This window comes from Desmodus rotundus, chromosome 6 (genome assembly GCF_022682495.2).
Source record: "Desmodus rotundus isolate HL8 chromosome 6, HLdesRot8A.1, whole genome shotgun sequence".
Lineage (NCBI taxonomy): Eukaryota > Metazoa > Chordata > Mammalia > Chiroptera > Phyllostomidae > Desmodus > Desmodus rotundus.
The window spans coordinates 28,236,468-28,256,822 of NC_071392.1; the positions used below are offsets into that span (position 1 = coordinate 28,236,468).

At 42.4% G+C, this 20,355-nt stretch overlaps 1 protein-coding gene across 2 annotated transcripts in view; it reads left to right on the plus strand.

The window, feature by feature from the left end:
• SLC25A13 (solute carrier family 25 member 13) overlaps positions 1 to 20,355 on the plus strand; it is a 169,345-nt gene that overhangs the window by 92,458 nt on the left and 56,532 nt on the right. Inside the window, exons 6-11 of one of the 2 annotated variants that reach the window (XM_024577240.4) lie at positions 7,712 to 7,858; positions 9,697 to 9,835; positions 10,602 to 10,695; positions 10,926 to 11,010; positions 15,218 to 15,305; positions 15,758 to 15,916. In XM_024577240.4, the coding sequence (XP_024433008.2) occupies positions 7,712 to 7,858; positions 9,697 to 9,835; positions 10,602 to 10,695; positions 10,926 to 11,010; positions 15,218 to 15,305; positions 15,758 to 15,916 (712 nt within the window). The remainder of the gene's footprint in view (positions 1 to 7,711; positions 7,859 to 9,696; positions 9,836 to 10,601; positions 10,696 to 10,925; positions 11,011 to 15,217; positions 15,306 to 15,757; positions 15,917 to 20,355) is intronic. The other variant, XM_024577241.4, reaches the window with a different exon arrangement.

The following is a 20,355-nucleotide window of genomic DNA, read 5'->3' on the forward strand; positions in this document are numbered from 1 at the left end:
GAACATTTTAGGTGTTAACAAAAAAACAATCCCTTGTAGGAGAACTTGCTGAAGCCACAGCTATTTAAACAGGTTAGTGGATGACTAGCAAGGTCCTTGCTTCGGATTGAGTAACCTGAGCCATTTGTGCCTCCCCATTGTCCCTCAAATGGCCATCTGTATTAGTTAAAATGTCTAGACTGTGGATCTTTAGTAGCCAGAGACCTTGATTGTATTTGCATTTTTAACATGCATGTGCTTTTTATGTTGATTTTAAGTCAGACCAGATGGGGCCTGCAATGCAGCTATGCTACTGTTTCATCCATACAGCCTCATTTGAAGTTCCCAAATGAAATAATGAACAAAAATGGCTAATGTTGTTCGCCATGAGCTCTTCCAAGAGATTAGACTGTGTTTTGTGTCCAAATGGAAGCCATTGCCAGTTTGGCGATGGGTGAGCCGAGACATGATGATACCCTGGTCACTCGGAGAATCAGGTGCAGGACATTGCGTTCACATTGCATTTCCCACTCTCAGGGAAAAAGAAATCAGTGTTCATTGTGCTGTTGTGTCCATGGCGTCAGTCAGCTTGCTGTTTTGTTGAGCAGCCTGTTGTGCAGGTTTTACAGTAACATCCTGGTAAAAATGAACACTCCATACGGCATCTCCCCAACTGGCCCCCACTGTGAAGTTAAACGTTAAATCAGAAGAGCAAGGAAATTGAGAGGGAAAAGCTCTGTCCTCGGTGTCTCCTAGGAGTTGCTTGCCTGCATTGCCGCTGTGATCCTGCTTCAAAAGGCCCCACCCAGTGAATGGAGAACCACATTTCCTTGTGAGCTGATGACATGGGCTGAATGTGGAGAGCCCAGAAAGATGTTAAGAATCGGAACTACTTATCTCTCTGCCTATTCCATTGCTAAGTTCCATTTTGTGGATCTTTATTTTAACTACATTTTTGCCATCATACAATAATGAAAATGAAGTGGGTACTTACATATTAAATAGTGTATAAGTTCTGATACTTGATGTAATATAGATTTTATTTGAAATAGGGCTAAATATGATACCAATTTTATAAGCATACTGTCTTTATACATTTTTGTTCCTTGTTTTTATAAATAATTACCTGCCTTTCCCAAGAATTCTCCTACCTCCAGCCCTAAGGGAATTCTTTTGAATCATATTGTTATCGATAACTCTGTGCTTCTTTTTTAAAGTTTTAGATTTTCTTTTAAATTTTAAAACTGTACAAAACAGAAAAATGCAAACTAGCCAGGGGTCTTTTTTGGTGTTCTTGGCTTTGTAATATAAATCATCTGGATGTGCTGCTTATTTTGAGGGTATATTGGTCTATTTTTTTTATTCCTGGTAAATTGTTCTCAGGCTGAAGCAGAAACTTGCATGTCTGAATAGAGGTGGAGAGAATTTTTGCATTCAAAATATACCCACTTGAAAATTGGAGATTATTAAGGAAGTGACAGGCCTGGAACTATTAGAAGCGTGAATGTTAGACCTAAAGTGGTATAACCCCTGTATATGTTTATTTCTGTACAGCTAGCAATTTTGAGGAGTTTGATTTTTCCCCCCTACAGCAATCTGAATGCGTGTGTTGAAGTAGTTGGAAACTGTGGCAATAAAAGCCTATTCCGCTAATCATTATGCACCGGCATAGAGGGAGCAGGAACAGTTCACTGGCAGATATTAAAGGAAAATTGGACGTCCTTTCCTGTGCTTGAGCAGAACTGCCTTAGAGATGGCTGTGCAGCTCCTTGCTCCGGGACCTCTGGCCTCTGCTGACGGGGAGCCCTTCCTCTTCAGTCCTTACTGTCTCCAGCAGCACCGTTCATCAAGCACCCCTTTACTTGGCACTCGCAAGAGCTCTATTTACAGAGCTCTGCCATCGCCCCAGCTCTCTGGGAGTCCCATGATGTCTCAGGCCCTCAATTTTGCTGTCTGTACTCACTCATTTAGGGATCAGTTCCTTTTTTGTCATCCGCCTGCTCTTTGTATGCACTGTGGGATGATCTCATCTGTGTCTACAATGGGTAGACTTTCTTCTTCTGGGTTTTGGTAGGCCTCCCCCCGAATGAACAGGCAGGCCGAGCCAGACAGCCCGGTACATGTCCAGTTTCGTCCTTCGCGTCACGTGACCCTCAGCTGCTCTTTACCTCATTTTTCCATCCATGAAATGGAGGTGATGGTGGGGCCACCTTATAAGGATGTTGGGAGGGTTCAAAGAGATGAGTAAGACAACGGCAGTCCCTGGAGCATAGCAACACTTAATAACAGCAAATATTAGCCTTTGGGTTTTCTCCCTAAAGTCCTGTTGTCTACCTCTCCCGGATTTACGTTTCTACCTGTTCCTCTAGCTTTCTTTTGTCTGTAGCTTAACTTTTGTTTACAACTTAAACTCATCCTACTCTAAGTTTCTCCTCATGGGCTACCACCTCAAGTATTTCCCTTTCTGGTAGATTCTTTCACCTTCCCATCATTCATAGTGAAAATTCTTTGAGATATATGTTGTTCCATTTTTATATACAAGGCATCGCCAAAACTTTTCTCTAAGTGTCAAAATTTTCCAGTTACCTGTTCAGGTCTACTTATGATCCTCTTACTATGAATTTACCCAACGCAACTTAAGTCAGTAGTTAAAAAAATCTCAGTGTTGGAATCAGACAAAACCTTGCCAGCTCTGTCACTTCCTGGCTGTGTGACTTTGGATGAGTTACCTAACCTCTCTGAGCTTCATCCTCTCTATAAAACGAAGATAATGTTATTTCTTTGAAGAATTGTTGTGATGAAATACTACCTTTGTAGTTCTTGGTGTAGCCTCTAGCCTGTAGTAACTGAACATCCAGCTGTTACTGTTACTCCTTCCCTATCTGGTATTCATCTCTCTGTTCCTGTGACTGGTTCAGAGTTACTCAGCAGAACCTCTATTTCTTACTTGTGATTTTTTTTTAAAGGACTCAAAGAACGTGGAAAGGACTAGAGGTTTTTAAACCATTCACCTCTACAAAAATCAAAGTTACCATTGACGCAGTCACTGGTGAGCAATGTTTGCAGCGTTGTGGCTGAGATGAGACAAATTCACACAGACTACCAAGTCCTGTGGAGGAAAGGGGATGGTACAGCCACTCTCTCAAGGGGAGAGCTCCTCAGAGCGCCTTGGCCACTCTCAAGAGGAGAGTGCCCCCAACCCTTGCCTTGACAGGCTTTTATTGGCTTAATCTGCATAAGAATAGAGGGCATATATGGAGAGCTTATCAATCATTGTCAGGCAGTAATAATCAGATAGATAACATTCAAAGAACTCTGATGGCTTATTCTGAGTCAGGGTCAGTTAGCTAAAGGACCATAAAACTTTGGGGGAACAAACTCATTTCGTGCTTGGAACCTTATCATTTAAATTGAGGGTATTAGCAAAGTAGGTTTCACAGGATTTTATGCATTCTTTCTTAGACCCAATGACTCCGGGGAATCCGCCCTTTCCAGCACAGGGCCTCACCCATCTCTGGCATTGTTTCAGGCTTAGGTCAAGCAGGGGAAGTAAGTCAGCCAAGAGATTAGGAGACTTCTTGCAGACAGAATGAAGACTCAGGCCATGTCAAAGCTGAGGGGCGAGGGTCCATCAACCCCTTTCTCCATAGCCCCCTAAGTCCTTCCCTGAGGGCCCCTCATGATTGTGCCTGTCTTAGGTTGTCCCTCCCTTGAGGAATCTTACCTGTCATTGGCTAACCAGTTATGCACTGGGGGCCAGGCAGGGTGAAGTAAAGGGAGCAGAGGCAGCGCCCCTGCCAGGGAGATACACTTTGTTTCCTTAGTGGCTAAGGGTCTCGAGGTGTCTCACTCAGCCTTAGCCATGGGGGGGGTTACAGTCTCTGAAACCAGGCAGGGTGGTTCCCAACAACCATTTGGTAAGTGCCTGTCAGGCATGATGTCTAGTTTTAAACCCTGTGTAGTGGGCATGGCTGGGGCTCTGAGATGCAAACACGCACCCCCCTCTGAACCCTCCCAGCCAGGAGTGTCTTGACTGATATTTGAGCTCCACCCATCCTTGGTTCAAACTTCAGATTTTTGTCATGATAACGTATTACTTCCATAACCCCCTGCCCCTTATTAAAATAAGTAAAAGAAAAGAAATTTCTTGATATATGTTCCTTAGTTGAACAGATACTTCCAATGACTGGGAGGAAACCCACTACTTTGTAAGGTAGTCAGTCCATTGTATTGCTGAAGTTAAATACTTCAGTGTTTCGTGCTATCACCTGATCCCTATATTTTCTCTCATTTGATTTCTTTTTAAAAACTGCAGAGAGCCCGTCTAACATCTTTTTTCTTGGTAGTCCTTTAACCTTTAAATATTTGAATGTAACTATTGCCCCTCCCGCCGTTCTCCCCACCCCTGCCCACAGAAGATGAGTGTATCCATTCTGGTCCCCTGCATTTTGGAAGTGAACATTATCCTATGTATGCTCCATGTCATGCATACCGGACATTCTCTGTCCCAGTTTTTCCCTCTGGCTTCATGTCTAGTAACCACCCGGGTCTCGGCAGCCCTAAGTGCACATTAGGTTTTTCTCACACAGCTTCGAAGGTGCCCACGGAGAGCTCGAAGTCACTGCCATGAGTATGGAGCCTGCATATTTATTTGCAAGGTCATTCATTCTCAAATTCAGTATGTACAGAGTACCGATGTGTTAGCTCCCGCAGGCCTCCTTATTTGTCCTTCTCCTCAGTCTCTTGAGATTGCGAGAAAGTGAGTAAACAGTGGGCAAGGCCAGGAAAAGCCTCTTCGATTCGGTTTCTGTCCCGCGTGGCTCTGCTGTTGCTGGGCAAACAGTGCTGGCACTCTGAGCGCGCGGAAGACGTTTGCCGCGACCAAAAAGTTTCAGGGATTTTATTGTTTTCTCATGAAAATAGGCAACAGAAAAATCTAGAGCCTTGAGAATAATTTAAAAGGAAGTTGAATTTTGTCTTTTCAGAGCTATTAAGATTCCTAGGTGTCAACTTTGTAATCAAATTCCCGAAAGTAGCGTTATCCGGGCGTGCACTCTCAAGTTTGGTAAAGTATTAGGAGCATCAGCAGAGAGGCATGGATGCCTGGGTTTGGATTCCAGCTCTTTGCTGCTTCCTGTCAGTGAGACCAGTTTTGCCCAACCGCTACAGCGAGGTGAATAATGATACCTACCTCATAGGGTTGCTGTGAGCATTAAATGAGGGTATTACTATACGGTGCTTTGGAACAGTGTCCAGCACATAACATATGCTCACTTAATGCTGTTATCATGGTGGTTGTATCAACTGAGGAAATAGTTTCATTTCTTTACCCAGAAGAGGATACAGTCATGACATAAACAGATGTTCTTCAGAAGCCAACTCACATCTGTAGTAAGTTACTTGCAAGTTTGGGGAAACACTTAAGTAAATGTTTTCACTCTAGCCTATTATCCAGAGAACTATGTAGATCTAGCTTCTTGTTTTTCATGGAATTTATAATGTACCCAGTCTTTAAGAGCTGTCAGAAATGGGTTTTTTGTTGTTTGGGGTTTTTTTAGAGAGAGAGGGAAACGGAGAGAGGAGAGGGAGAGAAACATCGATATGAGAGAGAAAAACATTGATCGGCTGCCTCTCACACACACCTTGACCAGGGACTGAATCCACATCTCAGGCATGTGCCCTGACTGGGAATCAAACTCACAAACTTTTTGTTTATGGGGCAGTGCTCCAACCAGCTGAGCTATACTGGCCAGGGCAGAAATGCATTCTTAAGTTTCATCATTAGGATTCAAGGAGCTTTCTTGTTCCATGATCGGGGACCCCTGATAGTAAATGTTTACTTGTGGAAGTTCAGGCACAGACATGCGTAGTGACACCACCCTCCTTACAAATGTACTCCCTGTCCTGCAGTGTGGGCACCAAGCCCCACACTGGTGTCTCTTTCCTATTTGACAGCCTGGATGGGTGGGTCTTAGTGTTCTAGATTCCTGATTTCTGAGCAGATGGGGTGACCAGGGAAAGTGATGCTGTTTTTGTTATAATGGTCTGAGAATCCCTACAACTCTCTTTGAGTTATAAAGTAGGGGGAAAAGATGATGGTGATTCGGACACGCTCTGAGGAGAGCTGAGCCCAGTGACATGAGGAGTGAAAAGGAAAAGACACATTTGAGTGAACTTTCAAAGGTTCAAATAACATAATTTGGTAACTTGTTTACTCTGGGGAAAAGAAAGCTTGAAGAATTAAAACAGACAGATTTCTAGGTTGGTGACCGGAAAAACAACATGCCAATAATTGAGCTTTGAACAGAGGAGAGGGTCCAAGTTTGAGGGCTGGGTGGGAGACATGTAATAATGGGTTTAGTGATGTGTAATTTTATGGCCTTTGTAAGATATTCACGTGGATGTATTCTCTAGGCAGTTAGAGATTGTGGTCCAGCAGATAGGGGAGATTGGGATCTGGGAGTCCAGCCTTCTAAGAAATCTTTGAGACCCATGACCCACCATCTTCCCAGTATCCAGCGTCAATTTTTTTTTTAGCATTTGATCAGTCTTCCTTCATCTCCCCGCCTTTCGGGGGGGAGAGAAGGGAGCTTTCGAGGGTGGTCAGACGCACGGCATTTCTCCCACACTTCAGCTCGCCACTGCTTCATCAGGACAGTCGGTTTTTCTATGTCACTATCTCACCAAAGTTAAAAAAAAATAATTTATCAATATCAGCTAACAAAACTTCTTTTCATTGAAATAATCTGAAGTCCTTGAGAGGCACATCAGTGGTGCTTTGTGATTCCATCGAGATGAGATCTCACTTTGAGAGCCCGTTTGGGAAGTGGGCAGACTGCCGTGCTTCGCAGGAAAAGGACGCTTCCACATGGCACGTGGTGGCTTTTGATGGAAGGCTGTTTCATTGTGTGTATACCCTTACCCCCTGGGAAGAGCAACCGAAATCTAAGATTGGGCTTCTTGTTTTTAGATCATAGGAATTAAAACATTTATTCGATGATACTACTCTGGTTTTGCCACCTCTGGCCCACATACCATTCAATTCCTAATTCTAGAGCAATGGTCCTCATGTAGGATATATGGCCCTCTCCAGGGTAATTTTTAATTGCCATGGCCTTGGGGGAAAGGGGCTACTGGCATCTAATGGAAGAGAGAAGGTAGGGATGCACAAGACGGCCCCCTCCCATAACAAAGGCTTAACCTGCCCAAACTCCCACCAGTGTCAAGGCTGAGAAACTCGGTGTGAGAGGGACTAGCCTACTCTAGAGGACAACCGCCCTTTCCAGTCCGTTGTTACATCACAAACTCGTATGTCAGGTCACCGTTAAGAATTTTTCTCTCTTTGGAGAGAGGTAACGTCCGTGCTGGTGTTTGTTCTTGGATCATCTGGCTCACTGGGTTTGGCCTGATCTTTGAGCCTACCAAACTTCATTCTACTTTTTCATTATCTTGGTGTCCTCAGACTCCAGCAGAACACAGAAGCGATTTGGTTTCTTTGGGTAGGAGATTTAAGGTGGAATATACTTCCAAGGTATGTTCACCGGGCTGAGCAAAGTTCTGTCTTTGGAAGAAGACCATAGCTTGGTGGTGGTGGGGACTGGGATTGCTGTTTAACCAGGAGGTAGGACTTCTTAAACCAAGATATAATGTATATTTCTTCACCCTATTTGAAGTTGGGTGGTCATTTGCAGTCATGGAGAAACATAAATTATTTTACGCTCTTTATTTGTAGGAAATACAGTTGGAGCATGCGAAGCAAGCCTTTGTGCAAAGGGACAATGCCAGGACTGGAAAAGTCACGGCCATTGACTTCCGAGACATCATGGTCACCATCCGCCCCCACGTCTTGACACCTTTTGTAGAAGAATGTCTAGTAGCTGTAAGTTGTAACCTGCCCTAATGAAGTAGTTTATTCCAGCTGGCATGAGCTTAGTAAATAAGGGATTATAAGAGCAACTCCTACATATTACGTAAAGGTTTTTCTGTTTAAAACGAGTATTTTCTTAATGTGATTGCATGCATTACTAAAGTTAAAGACACAGTATGTTTTTGGCTAGTTTTAGTAGGTAAGTTAATTTGTTATCTGGAAGATATGGAACCTCTTAAAACATATTAATTGTTTTTTTTAAAAAGCACAAATTTATGATCTCATACTAATTTTGCTTTGTATTTTGAGGTGCATCAAATGCTAATCTTTGCTTTTATCTATTCTCCAGGGCAAAAAAAATTTTTTTAAATTGTGTGCCTAGATGTATTTGCAAGGTTCAGCAGAACAGAAACTCTAAATGCTATGTTTACTTGTTCATTCGGCGTGTGTGTGTGTGTGTGGAGGTGACAGTGGCACGTGGGACAGGCAGTGAGCCCTGCTGTGCTGTGTTGCGGAGTTTCCATCCGGGGGATATCCAGCCACTCTCCGTCCCTGCTGGCCGCAGAGAGTGTCCTGGCACCTTCTGTGGTGGTGGTGGTGCCCAAGCCTTGGTCGTGGAGCATAGGAATCGCCTTGGATAATTATAAAAAGTACAGATTCTAAGCTTCTTTCCAGATCTACTGATTCGCCATCTATAGGTGGTGAGGACCTAGGATCTGACCCTAAGCTTCCTGGATGATTCTGATGATCACTTGGATTTGGGGGCCCTCGGGTCTTGGTAGCTATCTTTTCATTCATCCCAGGGAGAATTTTTTTTTTTTCTTTTGAGTGTTTTTGCCATCATCTGGGTTTCTCACAATGCTTACCATAGGCAGAAACTTAGGCCACCTTTTCATTTTTCCTTTTTTACCCCTGGTGCCTGTTTTTGGAAATGTGGTGTTCTGACAAGGCCTTTTCCACTCTGGCACTGTGTTAATCTCGCTCCCGTTCTTGCCCGCCCCCCTTCCCCGCTCCATTCTAAACTCCCATGTCAGCTATTCTAAATGGTTACTAAGTGAAGATTTATGTGGTTGTTACCTTATAAAGAAGTGCTTTCCTAATAAAAATATTTTGCCTTGTTAGGGAAGGATAGAATTTGAAACCCAAACTGAAGTTCCATTCATAATAGACATGCTGTCGGTTTCCCTTATCCCCTATTAAGAAATATGGTTTCTTACAAATTTTGACTATCAGAATTCTGACCAGTCTTAACCCCCATCAAAGCATATGGCATCTCATAATTTTACCATAACGTGCCTGTTTGCTGGCAATCCCACCACTGGAAAGTCTGCGCGTAAATGATTATTTATTGCTAGTTATAAGTAACATGACAAATCATGATATTAATGCTGGATTGGCCACTTTTCATAGTATGTTTGTGTTGGTATAATATAGTTTTGCGTGTATAAGCACACACATGTGTGTGATATAGTTTTGCATGTCTAAGCCTCTAGGAATTGCTCATTAGATGAAATAAACAAACTTATAAAACATTTCCAATGGAAATTTGAACTCTGTAAATTACTACTGGTCCTGTTGTTATAACCCTACACATGTATTTATTTAGTTTTCTAGGATTGTGTGTGGAGAGTACAAGCTCTGGTCATGATTAGTTGCAGTCACTTCTAAAAATCATTTATATAGCTTTTTTTTTTTTAATGTGAAAGAAAAAGACATATAGCTATTTCTTCTTATACATGCATTCCTGATTACTTCCAAAACTAGCATTGATATATGTACTTCTGAATCTTCTTCATTCTGTAAATACTTTTCTTTTTATTCCCCCCTCTCTTACTTTCAACTTATTTGAGGCTGCTGGAGGTACCACATCCCATCAAGTCAGCTTCTCCTATTTTAATGGATTTAATTCGCTCCTTAACAACATGGAACTCATTAGAAAGATCTACAGCACCCTGGCAGGCAACAAGAAAGATGTAGAGGTGACTAAGGGTGAGTGAGAGTGAATCTGAATTCTTACCTGCAAGCCTCTCGGTGTATCATTGTTAGAGGGAAGAAGGCAACCAAGAAGTTTTACTGTAGGTGTTTTTTATTTCATTGACACATATTAACCCTATGGCGTATGTGTGTTCTTCATCTTTTGATTAGATAAAAGCAAATAAAACAATCTCTGGCAAGTTTTAAACAAACCAAAGACAGTCTTTGAGTGAGGGAACAGTGTAAAGTTTCTTAAATGTTTTCAAATCTTGCTAGAGCCTGAGCTAAATTGGCAGCCTCTACAGCAGTCTTCAAAAGCACATGCGGAATTCCATAAACTTACACTGGTGACAATGTAAATTGATCTACAGTCTCAGAACAAGATACCCGCATTTTAATGGGGTTTTCTTTTAAACAGAGAATTGCCTCAGGAATTCCACAGCTTCGTTAACATAACCTCCTGGAACCCTTGCATATGCAGTTTCATATCTGCTTAGTAGTTTTCCCCGACCTGCCATTTGCATAACATCGCGAGTCATTTATTGAGTCTTCAGATGGCACCAGACTTTTAAAGTCAACATTAGAGAAACTCATCTGCACACTCTTTCCAAATGAATGAAAGGACTGCTGAAGTTCTTACCCTATTTGGATTGACTTGAAGTCTACGGCTGATGATGATAAAGTTTTGTGATGTTCACTCATTCCAGTGCCTTGAGTTAATGCTGCATTTAGTGGCTATTCCTTCTTGAATCTTTCCCTTTTTAACTCTTTTTCCATACAGAGGAGTTTGTTCTGGCAGCTCAGAAATTTGGTCAGGTTACACCCATGGAAGTTGACATCTTGTTTCAGTTAGCAGATTTATATGAGCCCCGGGGGTAAGTTGACCCTTTTTTTTTTTTCTTTTAATTAGCTTAATAAAAGGAGGTTAGGAGGTGGGGGTAGGAGGAAGGCAGCAAACTGGGAGAAAAAGAAACCAAAGTAAAGATAACTCTGAAATATGGGAAACAAAAAAGGGAATGTTTTATAATTCTGTAATGTATATTTTAATCAACTTGTATTTTGTTGTAGCTTGTGCTTGTTTTTTTTTTGCTTTCTTCCCCCCCAGCCGGATGACCTTAGCAGACATTGAACGAATTGCTCCGCTGGAAGAGGGAACTCTGCCCTTCAACTTGGCTGAGGCCCAGAGGCAGGTGGGCAGAGAGCACACTTGTTTTCTGGCGTTCTTTAGTAGGGCACCTCTCACCCCTTCTCACTTGCAGCTGTCTTTCTGACTCTGGTCCGACCTTCCATTTTTCCATTTTGCACCCCAAATCCAGACAATTTCATAAGGCTCAAAGGAGAAATTACTTAGGGATGTTCTGATTAACAGATAGTGGACATTTTTGTTCTTTCCCCGCCACCCAAAGATAAGGTGGTTTTTCTAACTGCTTTGAAAACCTAACCCTCCAAAATAGGGAGAAGACCCCTTCCTCTTCCCTAGATCTCGGCTGAGACGTGGGGCGGAAGTCCTGCTTTGGTGTCACTGGCCCCGCGGCCGGGCGTGGTGTTGAGAAGAGCCGGGCGTGGTGTTGAGAAGAGCCGGGCGTGGTGTTGAGAAGAGCCGTCTGCGCTCTGCAGAGAGGTTCTCCATCAGCGTGTTGTTCGACTGTCATGCCCTCCGTGTTTCTGAATATCGAAATGAGATAATTTTGTTTAGTCTGGAGTCATAGTTCGAAGGCTTGTAGACCTCTCTTCTCTGTGAAAGGATTCGTAAGTTATGTGGAAACAATTTGAGGAATGCTACATTTTATTTTATGGTTGACAGAAGCCAATCTCTTGCAGTTTGGGAGTCAGAACTGAAGGCATGGGGACCTCCTCATTTAACTCTTGCTCGACTTTCTATAGATCAGGGTGAGAGAATCCAAGCCTTCACGGGTGGGTTGTGCTTACATGGTATTTGTAAAATAAATCCACTCACAGACGAGCGTCGTTTTAGAAAAAGAGATCCTTTAAGGCAAAGCCATCTCTGAATCCTGTGAGACCTAACAGTTTTTGGCTTGGAGCTCTGGGTCTGTGCAGAGACGCCAGTTTGACCACAATGGGTTGATGCGGGCTACATTTTTAAGACTGGCAGGCCTCGAGCCAGGACCCCCTCCTTTCAGCTCCTCCCCACCCGAATGCAGTGGCGAGTTCTGTGTGCAGCATATTACTGCAAGTGGTGGGTGTGTGCTCAGTAAACCCTAACTAGGCACCCCTGGAAAACCAGCTGGCTGTTGTTAAAAGAGGGAGCCGGTTTCCCCGAGTGCAGGAGAGAGAACTGTGTAATTGTGTGCAGAGGTGGAAGCAGCGTTGCTCTCCCCTCCCTTTGAATTGTAAACACTGCTTACCAGTGTCTCTGTGCTACTCGTAGTTGTAGAGATTTGAGGATTAAGAAAAAGCAGGGACGGTTTTTCTTTTTCTTTTTCTACTCCTGTTCTCCAGTTGGCAGCGGTATCCCACAAGTTTTCCCTCAGGCCCTCTGCAGCTTTTGAGTTTGCGGGGGGTGCTTGTTGGTGCTGGTCACGAAAGGGTTAGAGGAGGCTGATGAAATTTGCAGTGGGAACAGCTTGGCTGCTGCTCCGAGGGTTAGAGCAGTTCACAGTGGTCTTGCCTGGAATATTCTTTACTCTGTGAACCTCAGTGGGCCTGGCCGCACTGATGGGCCTGAGCAGTGGAGGTCATCCCCCAGTAGGTCAGTGCTAGCACCCACCCTGGGCAGAGGCACAGAGGCGTGCAGGGGTAGGAATCTCTTCTCGGGGCACGAGCATGCTGCGTTTCTAGCTTCAGAAAAGTTTGATTAAAATCTGGAGTTTCATTTATTTTGTCTTTAAAATGAAGATTAGTGATAGCAGTAGGTTCCTCCCACCGCATTGTTTCCAGAGTATTTTCCCTTGTTATTTTGATATCAGAACCTAAGTATTGCATATTTTTGCTTTTTTTTCAAGTTAAAGTATAGTTTACATACACCATTAGAGTGGTTTCAGGTGTACAACATAGTGCTTCGACATTTACACAGCTTACAGTGTGCTCCCCACACTCGGACTGGTAACCTCCGTCACCGGGCAGAGTCGCGCCCTGCTAGTGACTACACTCACCTGCACGGCTTTCAGCCATCCCTCCACCCCTCTCCCTTCTGCCAACCATCCGTTTGTTTTTTGTTTCTACGAGTCTGTTTTTGTTTTGTTCTGTCTGTTCATTCGTATTGTGGCTTTTTATCCATGTAAATAAAGCGGTACCTTTCTTATGGCTACATCCATCAAAATGAAGTTACTATTGATGTCCATCTGTACAGGGATAGACTTGGAAACACCCCGTACAGTTTACAGAAGGAATGTTTCACATTCTTAGAGGTGCATATATCTATGGAAGGCTGTTTTCCGTGAAATGACTTTGAAGGAGATTGCAAGTTATCTCATTGTATTAGAATTGTGTTACATTGACAGCAACTAAAATTCAGTGGGTTGATGGCTGGGGTTGGTAATTATTTTCATTGTTCACCAATTTTAATTATTGTGGCTTTTGAAAAATACAAATTTTATTGAATGTTTTTACTCATTCAACAAGTATTTATGAAGCACTAAATATATGCCACCCTCATTTGACAACTCTGTATATGAGGTCTGTCCTTAAAAAATCCAGCTAATATAATCCAGTTAATATAATGAGAACGGATTGCGTGGCATCGATGTAACTTGGCAGCCAAGGAGAGTGGACTGGAGTGCACACGTGTGAACAGTGACGACTTCACTGTATTAGCCAGTGGGGGTGGCAGATGCCATTGCGTGAGCACGTGTACTGTGTGGCTAACACGTACAAGGTGACTGAGCGAGTACAGCAACAAATCTACATCAGATGTGGCGTTAAGCTGGAACATTCTTCCACTTAAACTATTGGGATGATTCAGAGGGCCACAGCTACGGGCAGCTAGTGATTGGAAGCTTCATCACGACAACACTTCCACTCATGAATCACGTCTAGTGCAAAGTTTTTTGGCAAAACATCAAATCACCCGGGGACTCAGCCCCCCTACAGCCCAGATTTAGCACCCTGTGACTTCTGACTTTTCCTAAAACTAAAATCTTCTTTGAAAGGGAAGAGATTTCAGGCTGTCAGTGAGATTCAGGAAAATACGACAGGGCAGCTGATGCCAACTGGGAGAACTGTGTGAGGTCCCAAGGTGCCTACTTTGAAGGGGACCGAGGCATCATTGTGTTTCTTGTATCTTTTTCAATAAATGTCTCTATTCTTTTATAGTACATGGCTGGATACCTTCTGGACAGACCTCATACACATAAAATTGCTCTTGGATTTATGTAGACAGAGAATACAGACTACTGACTGGCCTGAAATATGAATTTTAAAATGATAGACGAAATAAGAGGAGAAAGTAACAATAATACAATCACCTCGTTGTAACCACTGTAAAGATCTTTAATATCTCTAATATCACTAATAATAGGTAGTGAGGTATCCAAAATGTTAGTAGTATTTTTATGTGCATATACATATCCACAAATAATTTTAAGAAAAACATTTTTTAAAGATTATAAAATACTTTAAATATTTAAAAATATAAAGAAAATTATATCACGAACACCTGTCTAGTCACCATATTCTTTTTTAACCTTTATTTATAATACCTTATGAACATATTTTAATATTAGATATTTTACTACATCATTTTTATGATACACTATGTTGTTTTAAGTCTACAGCATTATATTTAACCAGTCCTCTGCTATTGGACATTTAGGTTATCTCACAGGTTTTGCTCTTATAAAATAGTACTGCTTTCCAACATTCTTACAGCTTGATCCTTGTTTACATACACAATTATTTTTTAGCCTAACTTTCTAGAGGTAGAACTGCAAGGTCAGAGGTTAGGTGTCTTTTAAGGGGTTGGGTGAATATTACCGAGTTTCCCTTCAGCTCACACTGGATTAAACACCAGTTCTGAGAAGCTGTGTTTCTGTCACCTCTTGCCAGACGGAGCATTGCCATTAAAAAGCAAGCGAACAAGGAACAGACCCCACTCTCCCACCCTGATTTACGAAGAATGACGTCTCATTAATATTTTTAAACTTGTATCTCCTGATCACTAATGAGACTTGAACATTTGAAAATAGATTCCTAACATTGTTTTTAGTACATAATGGCTTTCATTACCTTCAAAACATGATGTTTAAACACGTACAGCAATAATAACTTTTCATGAATCAAAACTTACTGAATCTAACCCTACCTTCCTCTTTGACATTTTGTGTCATAAATTAGGTACCAATGGGTAATTTTTAAAAATAGCATGTGCTCATTTTTGTTCTGTCTGCTTTTCTGTTTCCTGTCTTCCCCGTCCTCTCTCCATTTCCCACGCACGCAAAGAAGAAGGCTTCAGGCGATTCATCTCGACCGATTCTCCTGCAAGTTGCAGAGTCGGCCTACAGATTTGGACTGGGTTCTGTTGCTGGAGGTAAGCCAGGGATGAGTGCAAATGTGTCAGTTTTATTATTCCTCCTTTTTTTTCTCTGGTTTTCCATGTTGAAATATTAAAGGCAAACCTTCTGTCGTCTATGAAATGGGACAAGAGCAAAGAGAACTTCTTTTTTCCATATCTGCATGTGATCAGTGACTTACAAATGGCTCTTTTCTCTTATTGATCTGCAGATAGGCTTTCTAAAGACAGGTTAATAATGAGCTTAGACTATAGGAATGTGCTTTTTTAAAACTGTGACATCCTTTACCCTTTCATTTGTTCGAATGAAAATTCATAACTCTTATGGGTATAGATAGTACAGTTTTAAAAGTGCACATGCAAAATGGACTTTTTTTTCTTGTATCAGTTTTCTTTTGACGTGGACCACCTCCCCTGTTCCTCTAACTGGCCGTAATTCCTTCTGAAATGTTGGTATTATTTGATTTCAGCTGTGGGAGCCACTGCCGTGTATCCTATCGACCTTGTCAAAACTCGAATGCAGAACCAGCGATCAACTGGCTCTTTTGTGGGAGAACTTATGTATAAAAACAGCTTTGACTGTTTTAAGAAAGTGCTGCGCTATGAAGGCTTCTTTGGACTGTATAGAGGTTAGTGCCATGGGCTAAATTCTCGTAAGGAGAAATAATAGTCAGCAGCTTGGCTTGCCATCCGAGTGCCTGAAATGTATCAGGGAGACTGTGTTAAAATGGAAATACAGCAGATTCTCAATTACCCACGCTAGTGGGGTAGGCTGGGGGCATGTAGGGCATGGCTAATCAGAACAGCCCATAATCCGAAAGCCATCTATGTTGCTCTGTAGTGTGTTTTATTTCGTAAAACAATTATGTTTATAAACATCTTCAGTGAGTTTTTAAAAGGCTTGTATTGTTTGTGTCCTTGAAATAACTCCACTCACCAGCTAATAGGGAAAGGCATCCTGGGGACAGGACAGGGCCTACTGGGATTAAAGAGTCTCCTGGGGCACACCACAGAAAAGTCCATCAGACGGGTAGCCAAGGGTCCGGTGCAGCCCTCCTGTACTGCCGTTCTGAGTTCCAGCCCCCCCCTTCCCTGCCTCTAACTCTGTACCCCGTGGAACTGGCTCACACACTACTCTAGCCAGGTAGTCCTTCTGGACCCAGCTGCTCCTACTCTAGCCAGGTAGTCCTTCTGGACCCAGCTGCTCCGTTAATCATCTCAGATTCATTAAGCAAGGAGAACAGTCACAGAGAATGTGTCATCACTCGGAGAAGGAATCCCACAGACCCTGACTGCTTTCCCATTGCCTTGGCCTAAAGAGGCATGCCGTCTACAAAGAGAAAAGCAAGTGATTTTGCGTCAGCTAAACCACAGTATCACAAGGCAGTTCAAGCTGAGCCATTTTGCCATTTGACAACTGCAAAGCTGCGAGGTCTTCCCTCCTTTCCCTACCACTGCTTGCTCTAGAGGAAAAAAAGAGTATTTAGTGCTCTGGGGAGGACAGACCTTGAGCTGGCAACCAGGTAAACCTGTGCCTCTAGGCCTCTTCCGCCACCTGCTGACTCCAGTCTTCATCTTAAACACCCAAGTGAAAAGAAAAGGGGGAAAAAAGGCCTTTCTTGAAATCTCTCACCTTGGAAACTGGGAGGTTTCAAACTCCCGAGAAGTTCCATTTTGCAGGTTCTATTGTGCAGTAGATAACCACCATCAAAGGCCTTTTGATCTCTTCTTTGCCCTCTTTCCCTCCCCCGGGGCCTCTTCTGACAGTTGGGAAGGTCTTTGACCCCAGGTGATTGATGATGACCCTTACAGGGTCACTGCCTTCCATTTGAAATACTTTTCCCTCCTGGTGACAACAAACCTGCCAAATGAAATGTCTCCCAAGTAGTACAAGTTTAATGTCACAGTTCCTGCTTCACAGTGATTCAAGCAAAGGCGACCACCTTACCTGTTCGCCTACGTTGTTTTCTGTAGGGAGAGCTTGCACCTCAAGACGAACAGATGTCTGAGCCTTGGGGTTGCTTCACAGGTGACTTTTATGGCCTTTCCTTGGCAATGGACTGTCAAGGGCATCCGTAGAAAAGCGAGAAATATTTGTGTCCTGCTGCAAGTCTTTCCTGTCCTTCTGTTGACCTGGTTTGTTTTTAACTTGGAGTCTCTTCTGAATGAAGTCTCTGACCACACCTGGCAGGTCTTCATTCCTGGTTGCATCTGGATTTCTTTCCTTGACCTCTTGTCCTCTTGACCTCACGGACAGAACAGCCCAAAGCGTACCTGAGGACTGGCACATGGGGGCCATCCCACAAACCTCGAGCTGTTGGAGTTGTTACATCTGTGAGACAGGAGCCACCAGTCCTCAGGGGTGGGGGAGTGAGCGGCCTAGTAGGTAAGGGTGGACGCTCACTCTGAACACCAAAGAGGCAGCGGGCCTCCCCCGTCCCTGGTTTAGAGGTTTAGAGATAGCCGTTTCTGTTTCGGGTGCCAGAGCCCCAAGGGGCTCTCTGTCAGGGCATGATAAGTAGGGTGTGAATGTAAAAAGATTAGTTCTGGAAGTCACATATGTTCATTTCTCCCTGATTTCTTATTTTTTTTCTAGGAGATGACTTTAAAACAAAAGATTTACTGTAAAACTTTGTTTAGCTCTGTCCTGTGATTTGGATCTTGAAGGCGAAGTGGTGATTGACAGTTCCAGTTTGAAACAATGATTTACAATCTTGCTTCAGAAATGGCTTAGTCCTATTCTTGATCTGTTGGAGACCAGTTCCCTTTAGTGCCTTGCACATAATCATTAATTAATAACTATATATAACTACGTGTAAATGCTTATCATCAGGCAAGAGTAAGATTTGATGAAAATGGGAAACCATCATTGGTAGCAGAAACTTATGATAGAAACAAAAAAAGCCTGAAGTATTTCTGAGAATCAGTATTCTAACATTAATGTATAAAGTCAAGATATGAAACTCCCTACATGTGATTCTTTGACTACAAATTTCTCATTAAATGTAATTTTATTGTTTAAAAATGTTATTATTCCTGGGGAAAACTGTTAAGTTTCAATTTTATGAATTTAAAATCGCTGCTGTTAACGCTTCACCTAGCAATATTTGAGAAGGTGTCAGACTACGTCTCTAATTAATAAACATGTTTCGAAATATTGAGCATGTTTTTTCCTACTCTGGAATTTTGCTTAACATGTAATTTTCTGCATCAACACATATATAATCGCTAATATTTCCTGAATAGTGTAATTTGGGAATGTTGCGTAAGTAAGGTCCTGTCCCTATTTTAACATTATCTTTAGGTATATTTGGGGGAAAGTTGGCAGTTGGCCTTGAAAGAAGGTCACTGCGGCCTGTGTTCTTAGTATAAGGTTAATAAGCATCTCTCTCCTGTCTTTTCTTCTTCTAAAAAGAATACAGGTCTCTAAAGGGAAGCTGTTTCTGTATTTAGAAGCAAGTTTTTGTGGAACCGCGAGAGTGAAGGTTATTTTTAAAGAACTCTGCTAGCACTCACCACACGTGTTTTTTTCTCTCCCCTTTCTCTGCCAGTGGCCAGCATCTGTCTGCACACAGTCCTGGAAGTCACCCAGTCATAATTAGGGAGCGTGTTGGAATCACTGCCCCTTAGTCCAGAGGAGACTGATCACACAGCATGGGACAGTTAGCAGTTGTCTGCCATGGACATCAAGTCCTAGGCCTCAGAGTGCCACATGTAATTTTAGTATCATGGGTTAGTTAGGTCTTATTTTTCATATCTCTGTGTTTCTTGATCTCTGGAAGTCTCTCATTTAGGGGGGCTAAATTTTGGTTGTTAGAAAAGATCCTCTTAGAAATCCTCTGGGACTGAATCTGCAAACCTTCTCTCTAATAAAGACTTCTGGAAGTGATTGATTTTCCTAGGTTTTTCTATAACTTTGGAAAATCAGGCCCCCAGGCTAAATCTGTCTGCATGAAGGGAAATAACACCCGAGATAATCCAGAGCTCTCTCAAGTCACTTGTAAAAGTCTTTCTCTGTTTCCTCCCCAGTCTTCAGATTGATTTAATGCACTCAGGTGTTTAAAATCCTTAATGAATTACCTGACAGCTCATTTGGTTTGAATGAATCGCATGACCAAATGAGTCAGTTATTGGCCTGCTCTAACTTGGCATAGTAAAGAGAAACAATTGATTGGGTAATCATCCGTAATTAAATGCTCTTAACGTTCCAGGGATAACTGTTTCTGCCTTTAAGCTTTGCTTCACTCTACTCCCTTAGGTGCTTCAGGTAATGAGATGAGTAGCCTTAGAAATTGGAAAATGTTTTGGGGGGGACCTTGGGGAGAAAGTTAAATTCAAGAGGAATCAGGATCCACGAGAAATACTTTTTAAAGGAAGGTTTTGAGTTTTGTTTCTGTTCGAGGGAGACGAGATTAGAGCATTTTATGAACTAAACTTAATATGGAGCATTACTTTATCTTTGAGATAATTGGCAAAAAGAAAAAATGTCTTCTTAATAAGCTCATTGATCCAGGCGGGCAAGTTTGAAATGCGTCTGCTTTGGGTCGTCTGTGGTGTAAAAGCGTCATCTTCCGTCCTGGAATGTTCTCAAGGTGACATCTAGAGGATATTGTGGTGATATCTCAGGAAGTTATTGATATGTGTGCATTCTAGAAGGAAGTTTTGTCAGACAGCTGTTTTCTCCCAAGTCTCTTCTTGTGGTTAATGGTTCTACGGAAGGGAATATTTAAATTATATGCTATACAATGAGATTCCTTCTTGCATAATTCTTGTGGATAAAAATAAATTTAAAAATTCTAGCACCAAAATAAAAAGATTGGTGTTTCTACAACTCTGTTTTGCATAACTTAAGAACCCGTGCATCTTGGAACAAACCACAGTGAATCTGTGAACTTTACTGAGTTACGGGTTTCATGCATGTCCCCCAAAGCTTCTAATGAGTACAGAGTGGGTTGGTTTGAGTTTTGTCTTCTTGGCCAATTTCTGCACATTTTCTTTGAGGGTATTAAGGTGTGAAAAGATCAAAAGGTAGATATTTGGTCATTGGAGACCAAACAGAAGTGAACAG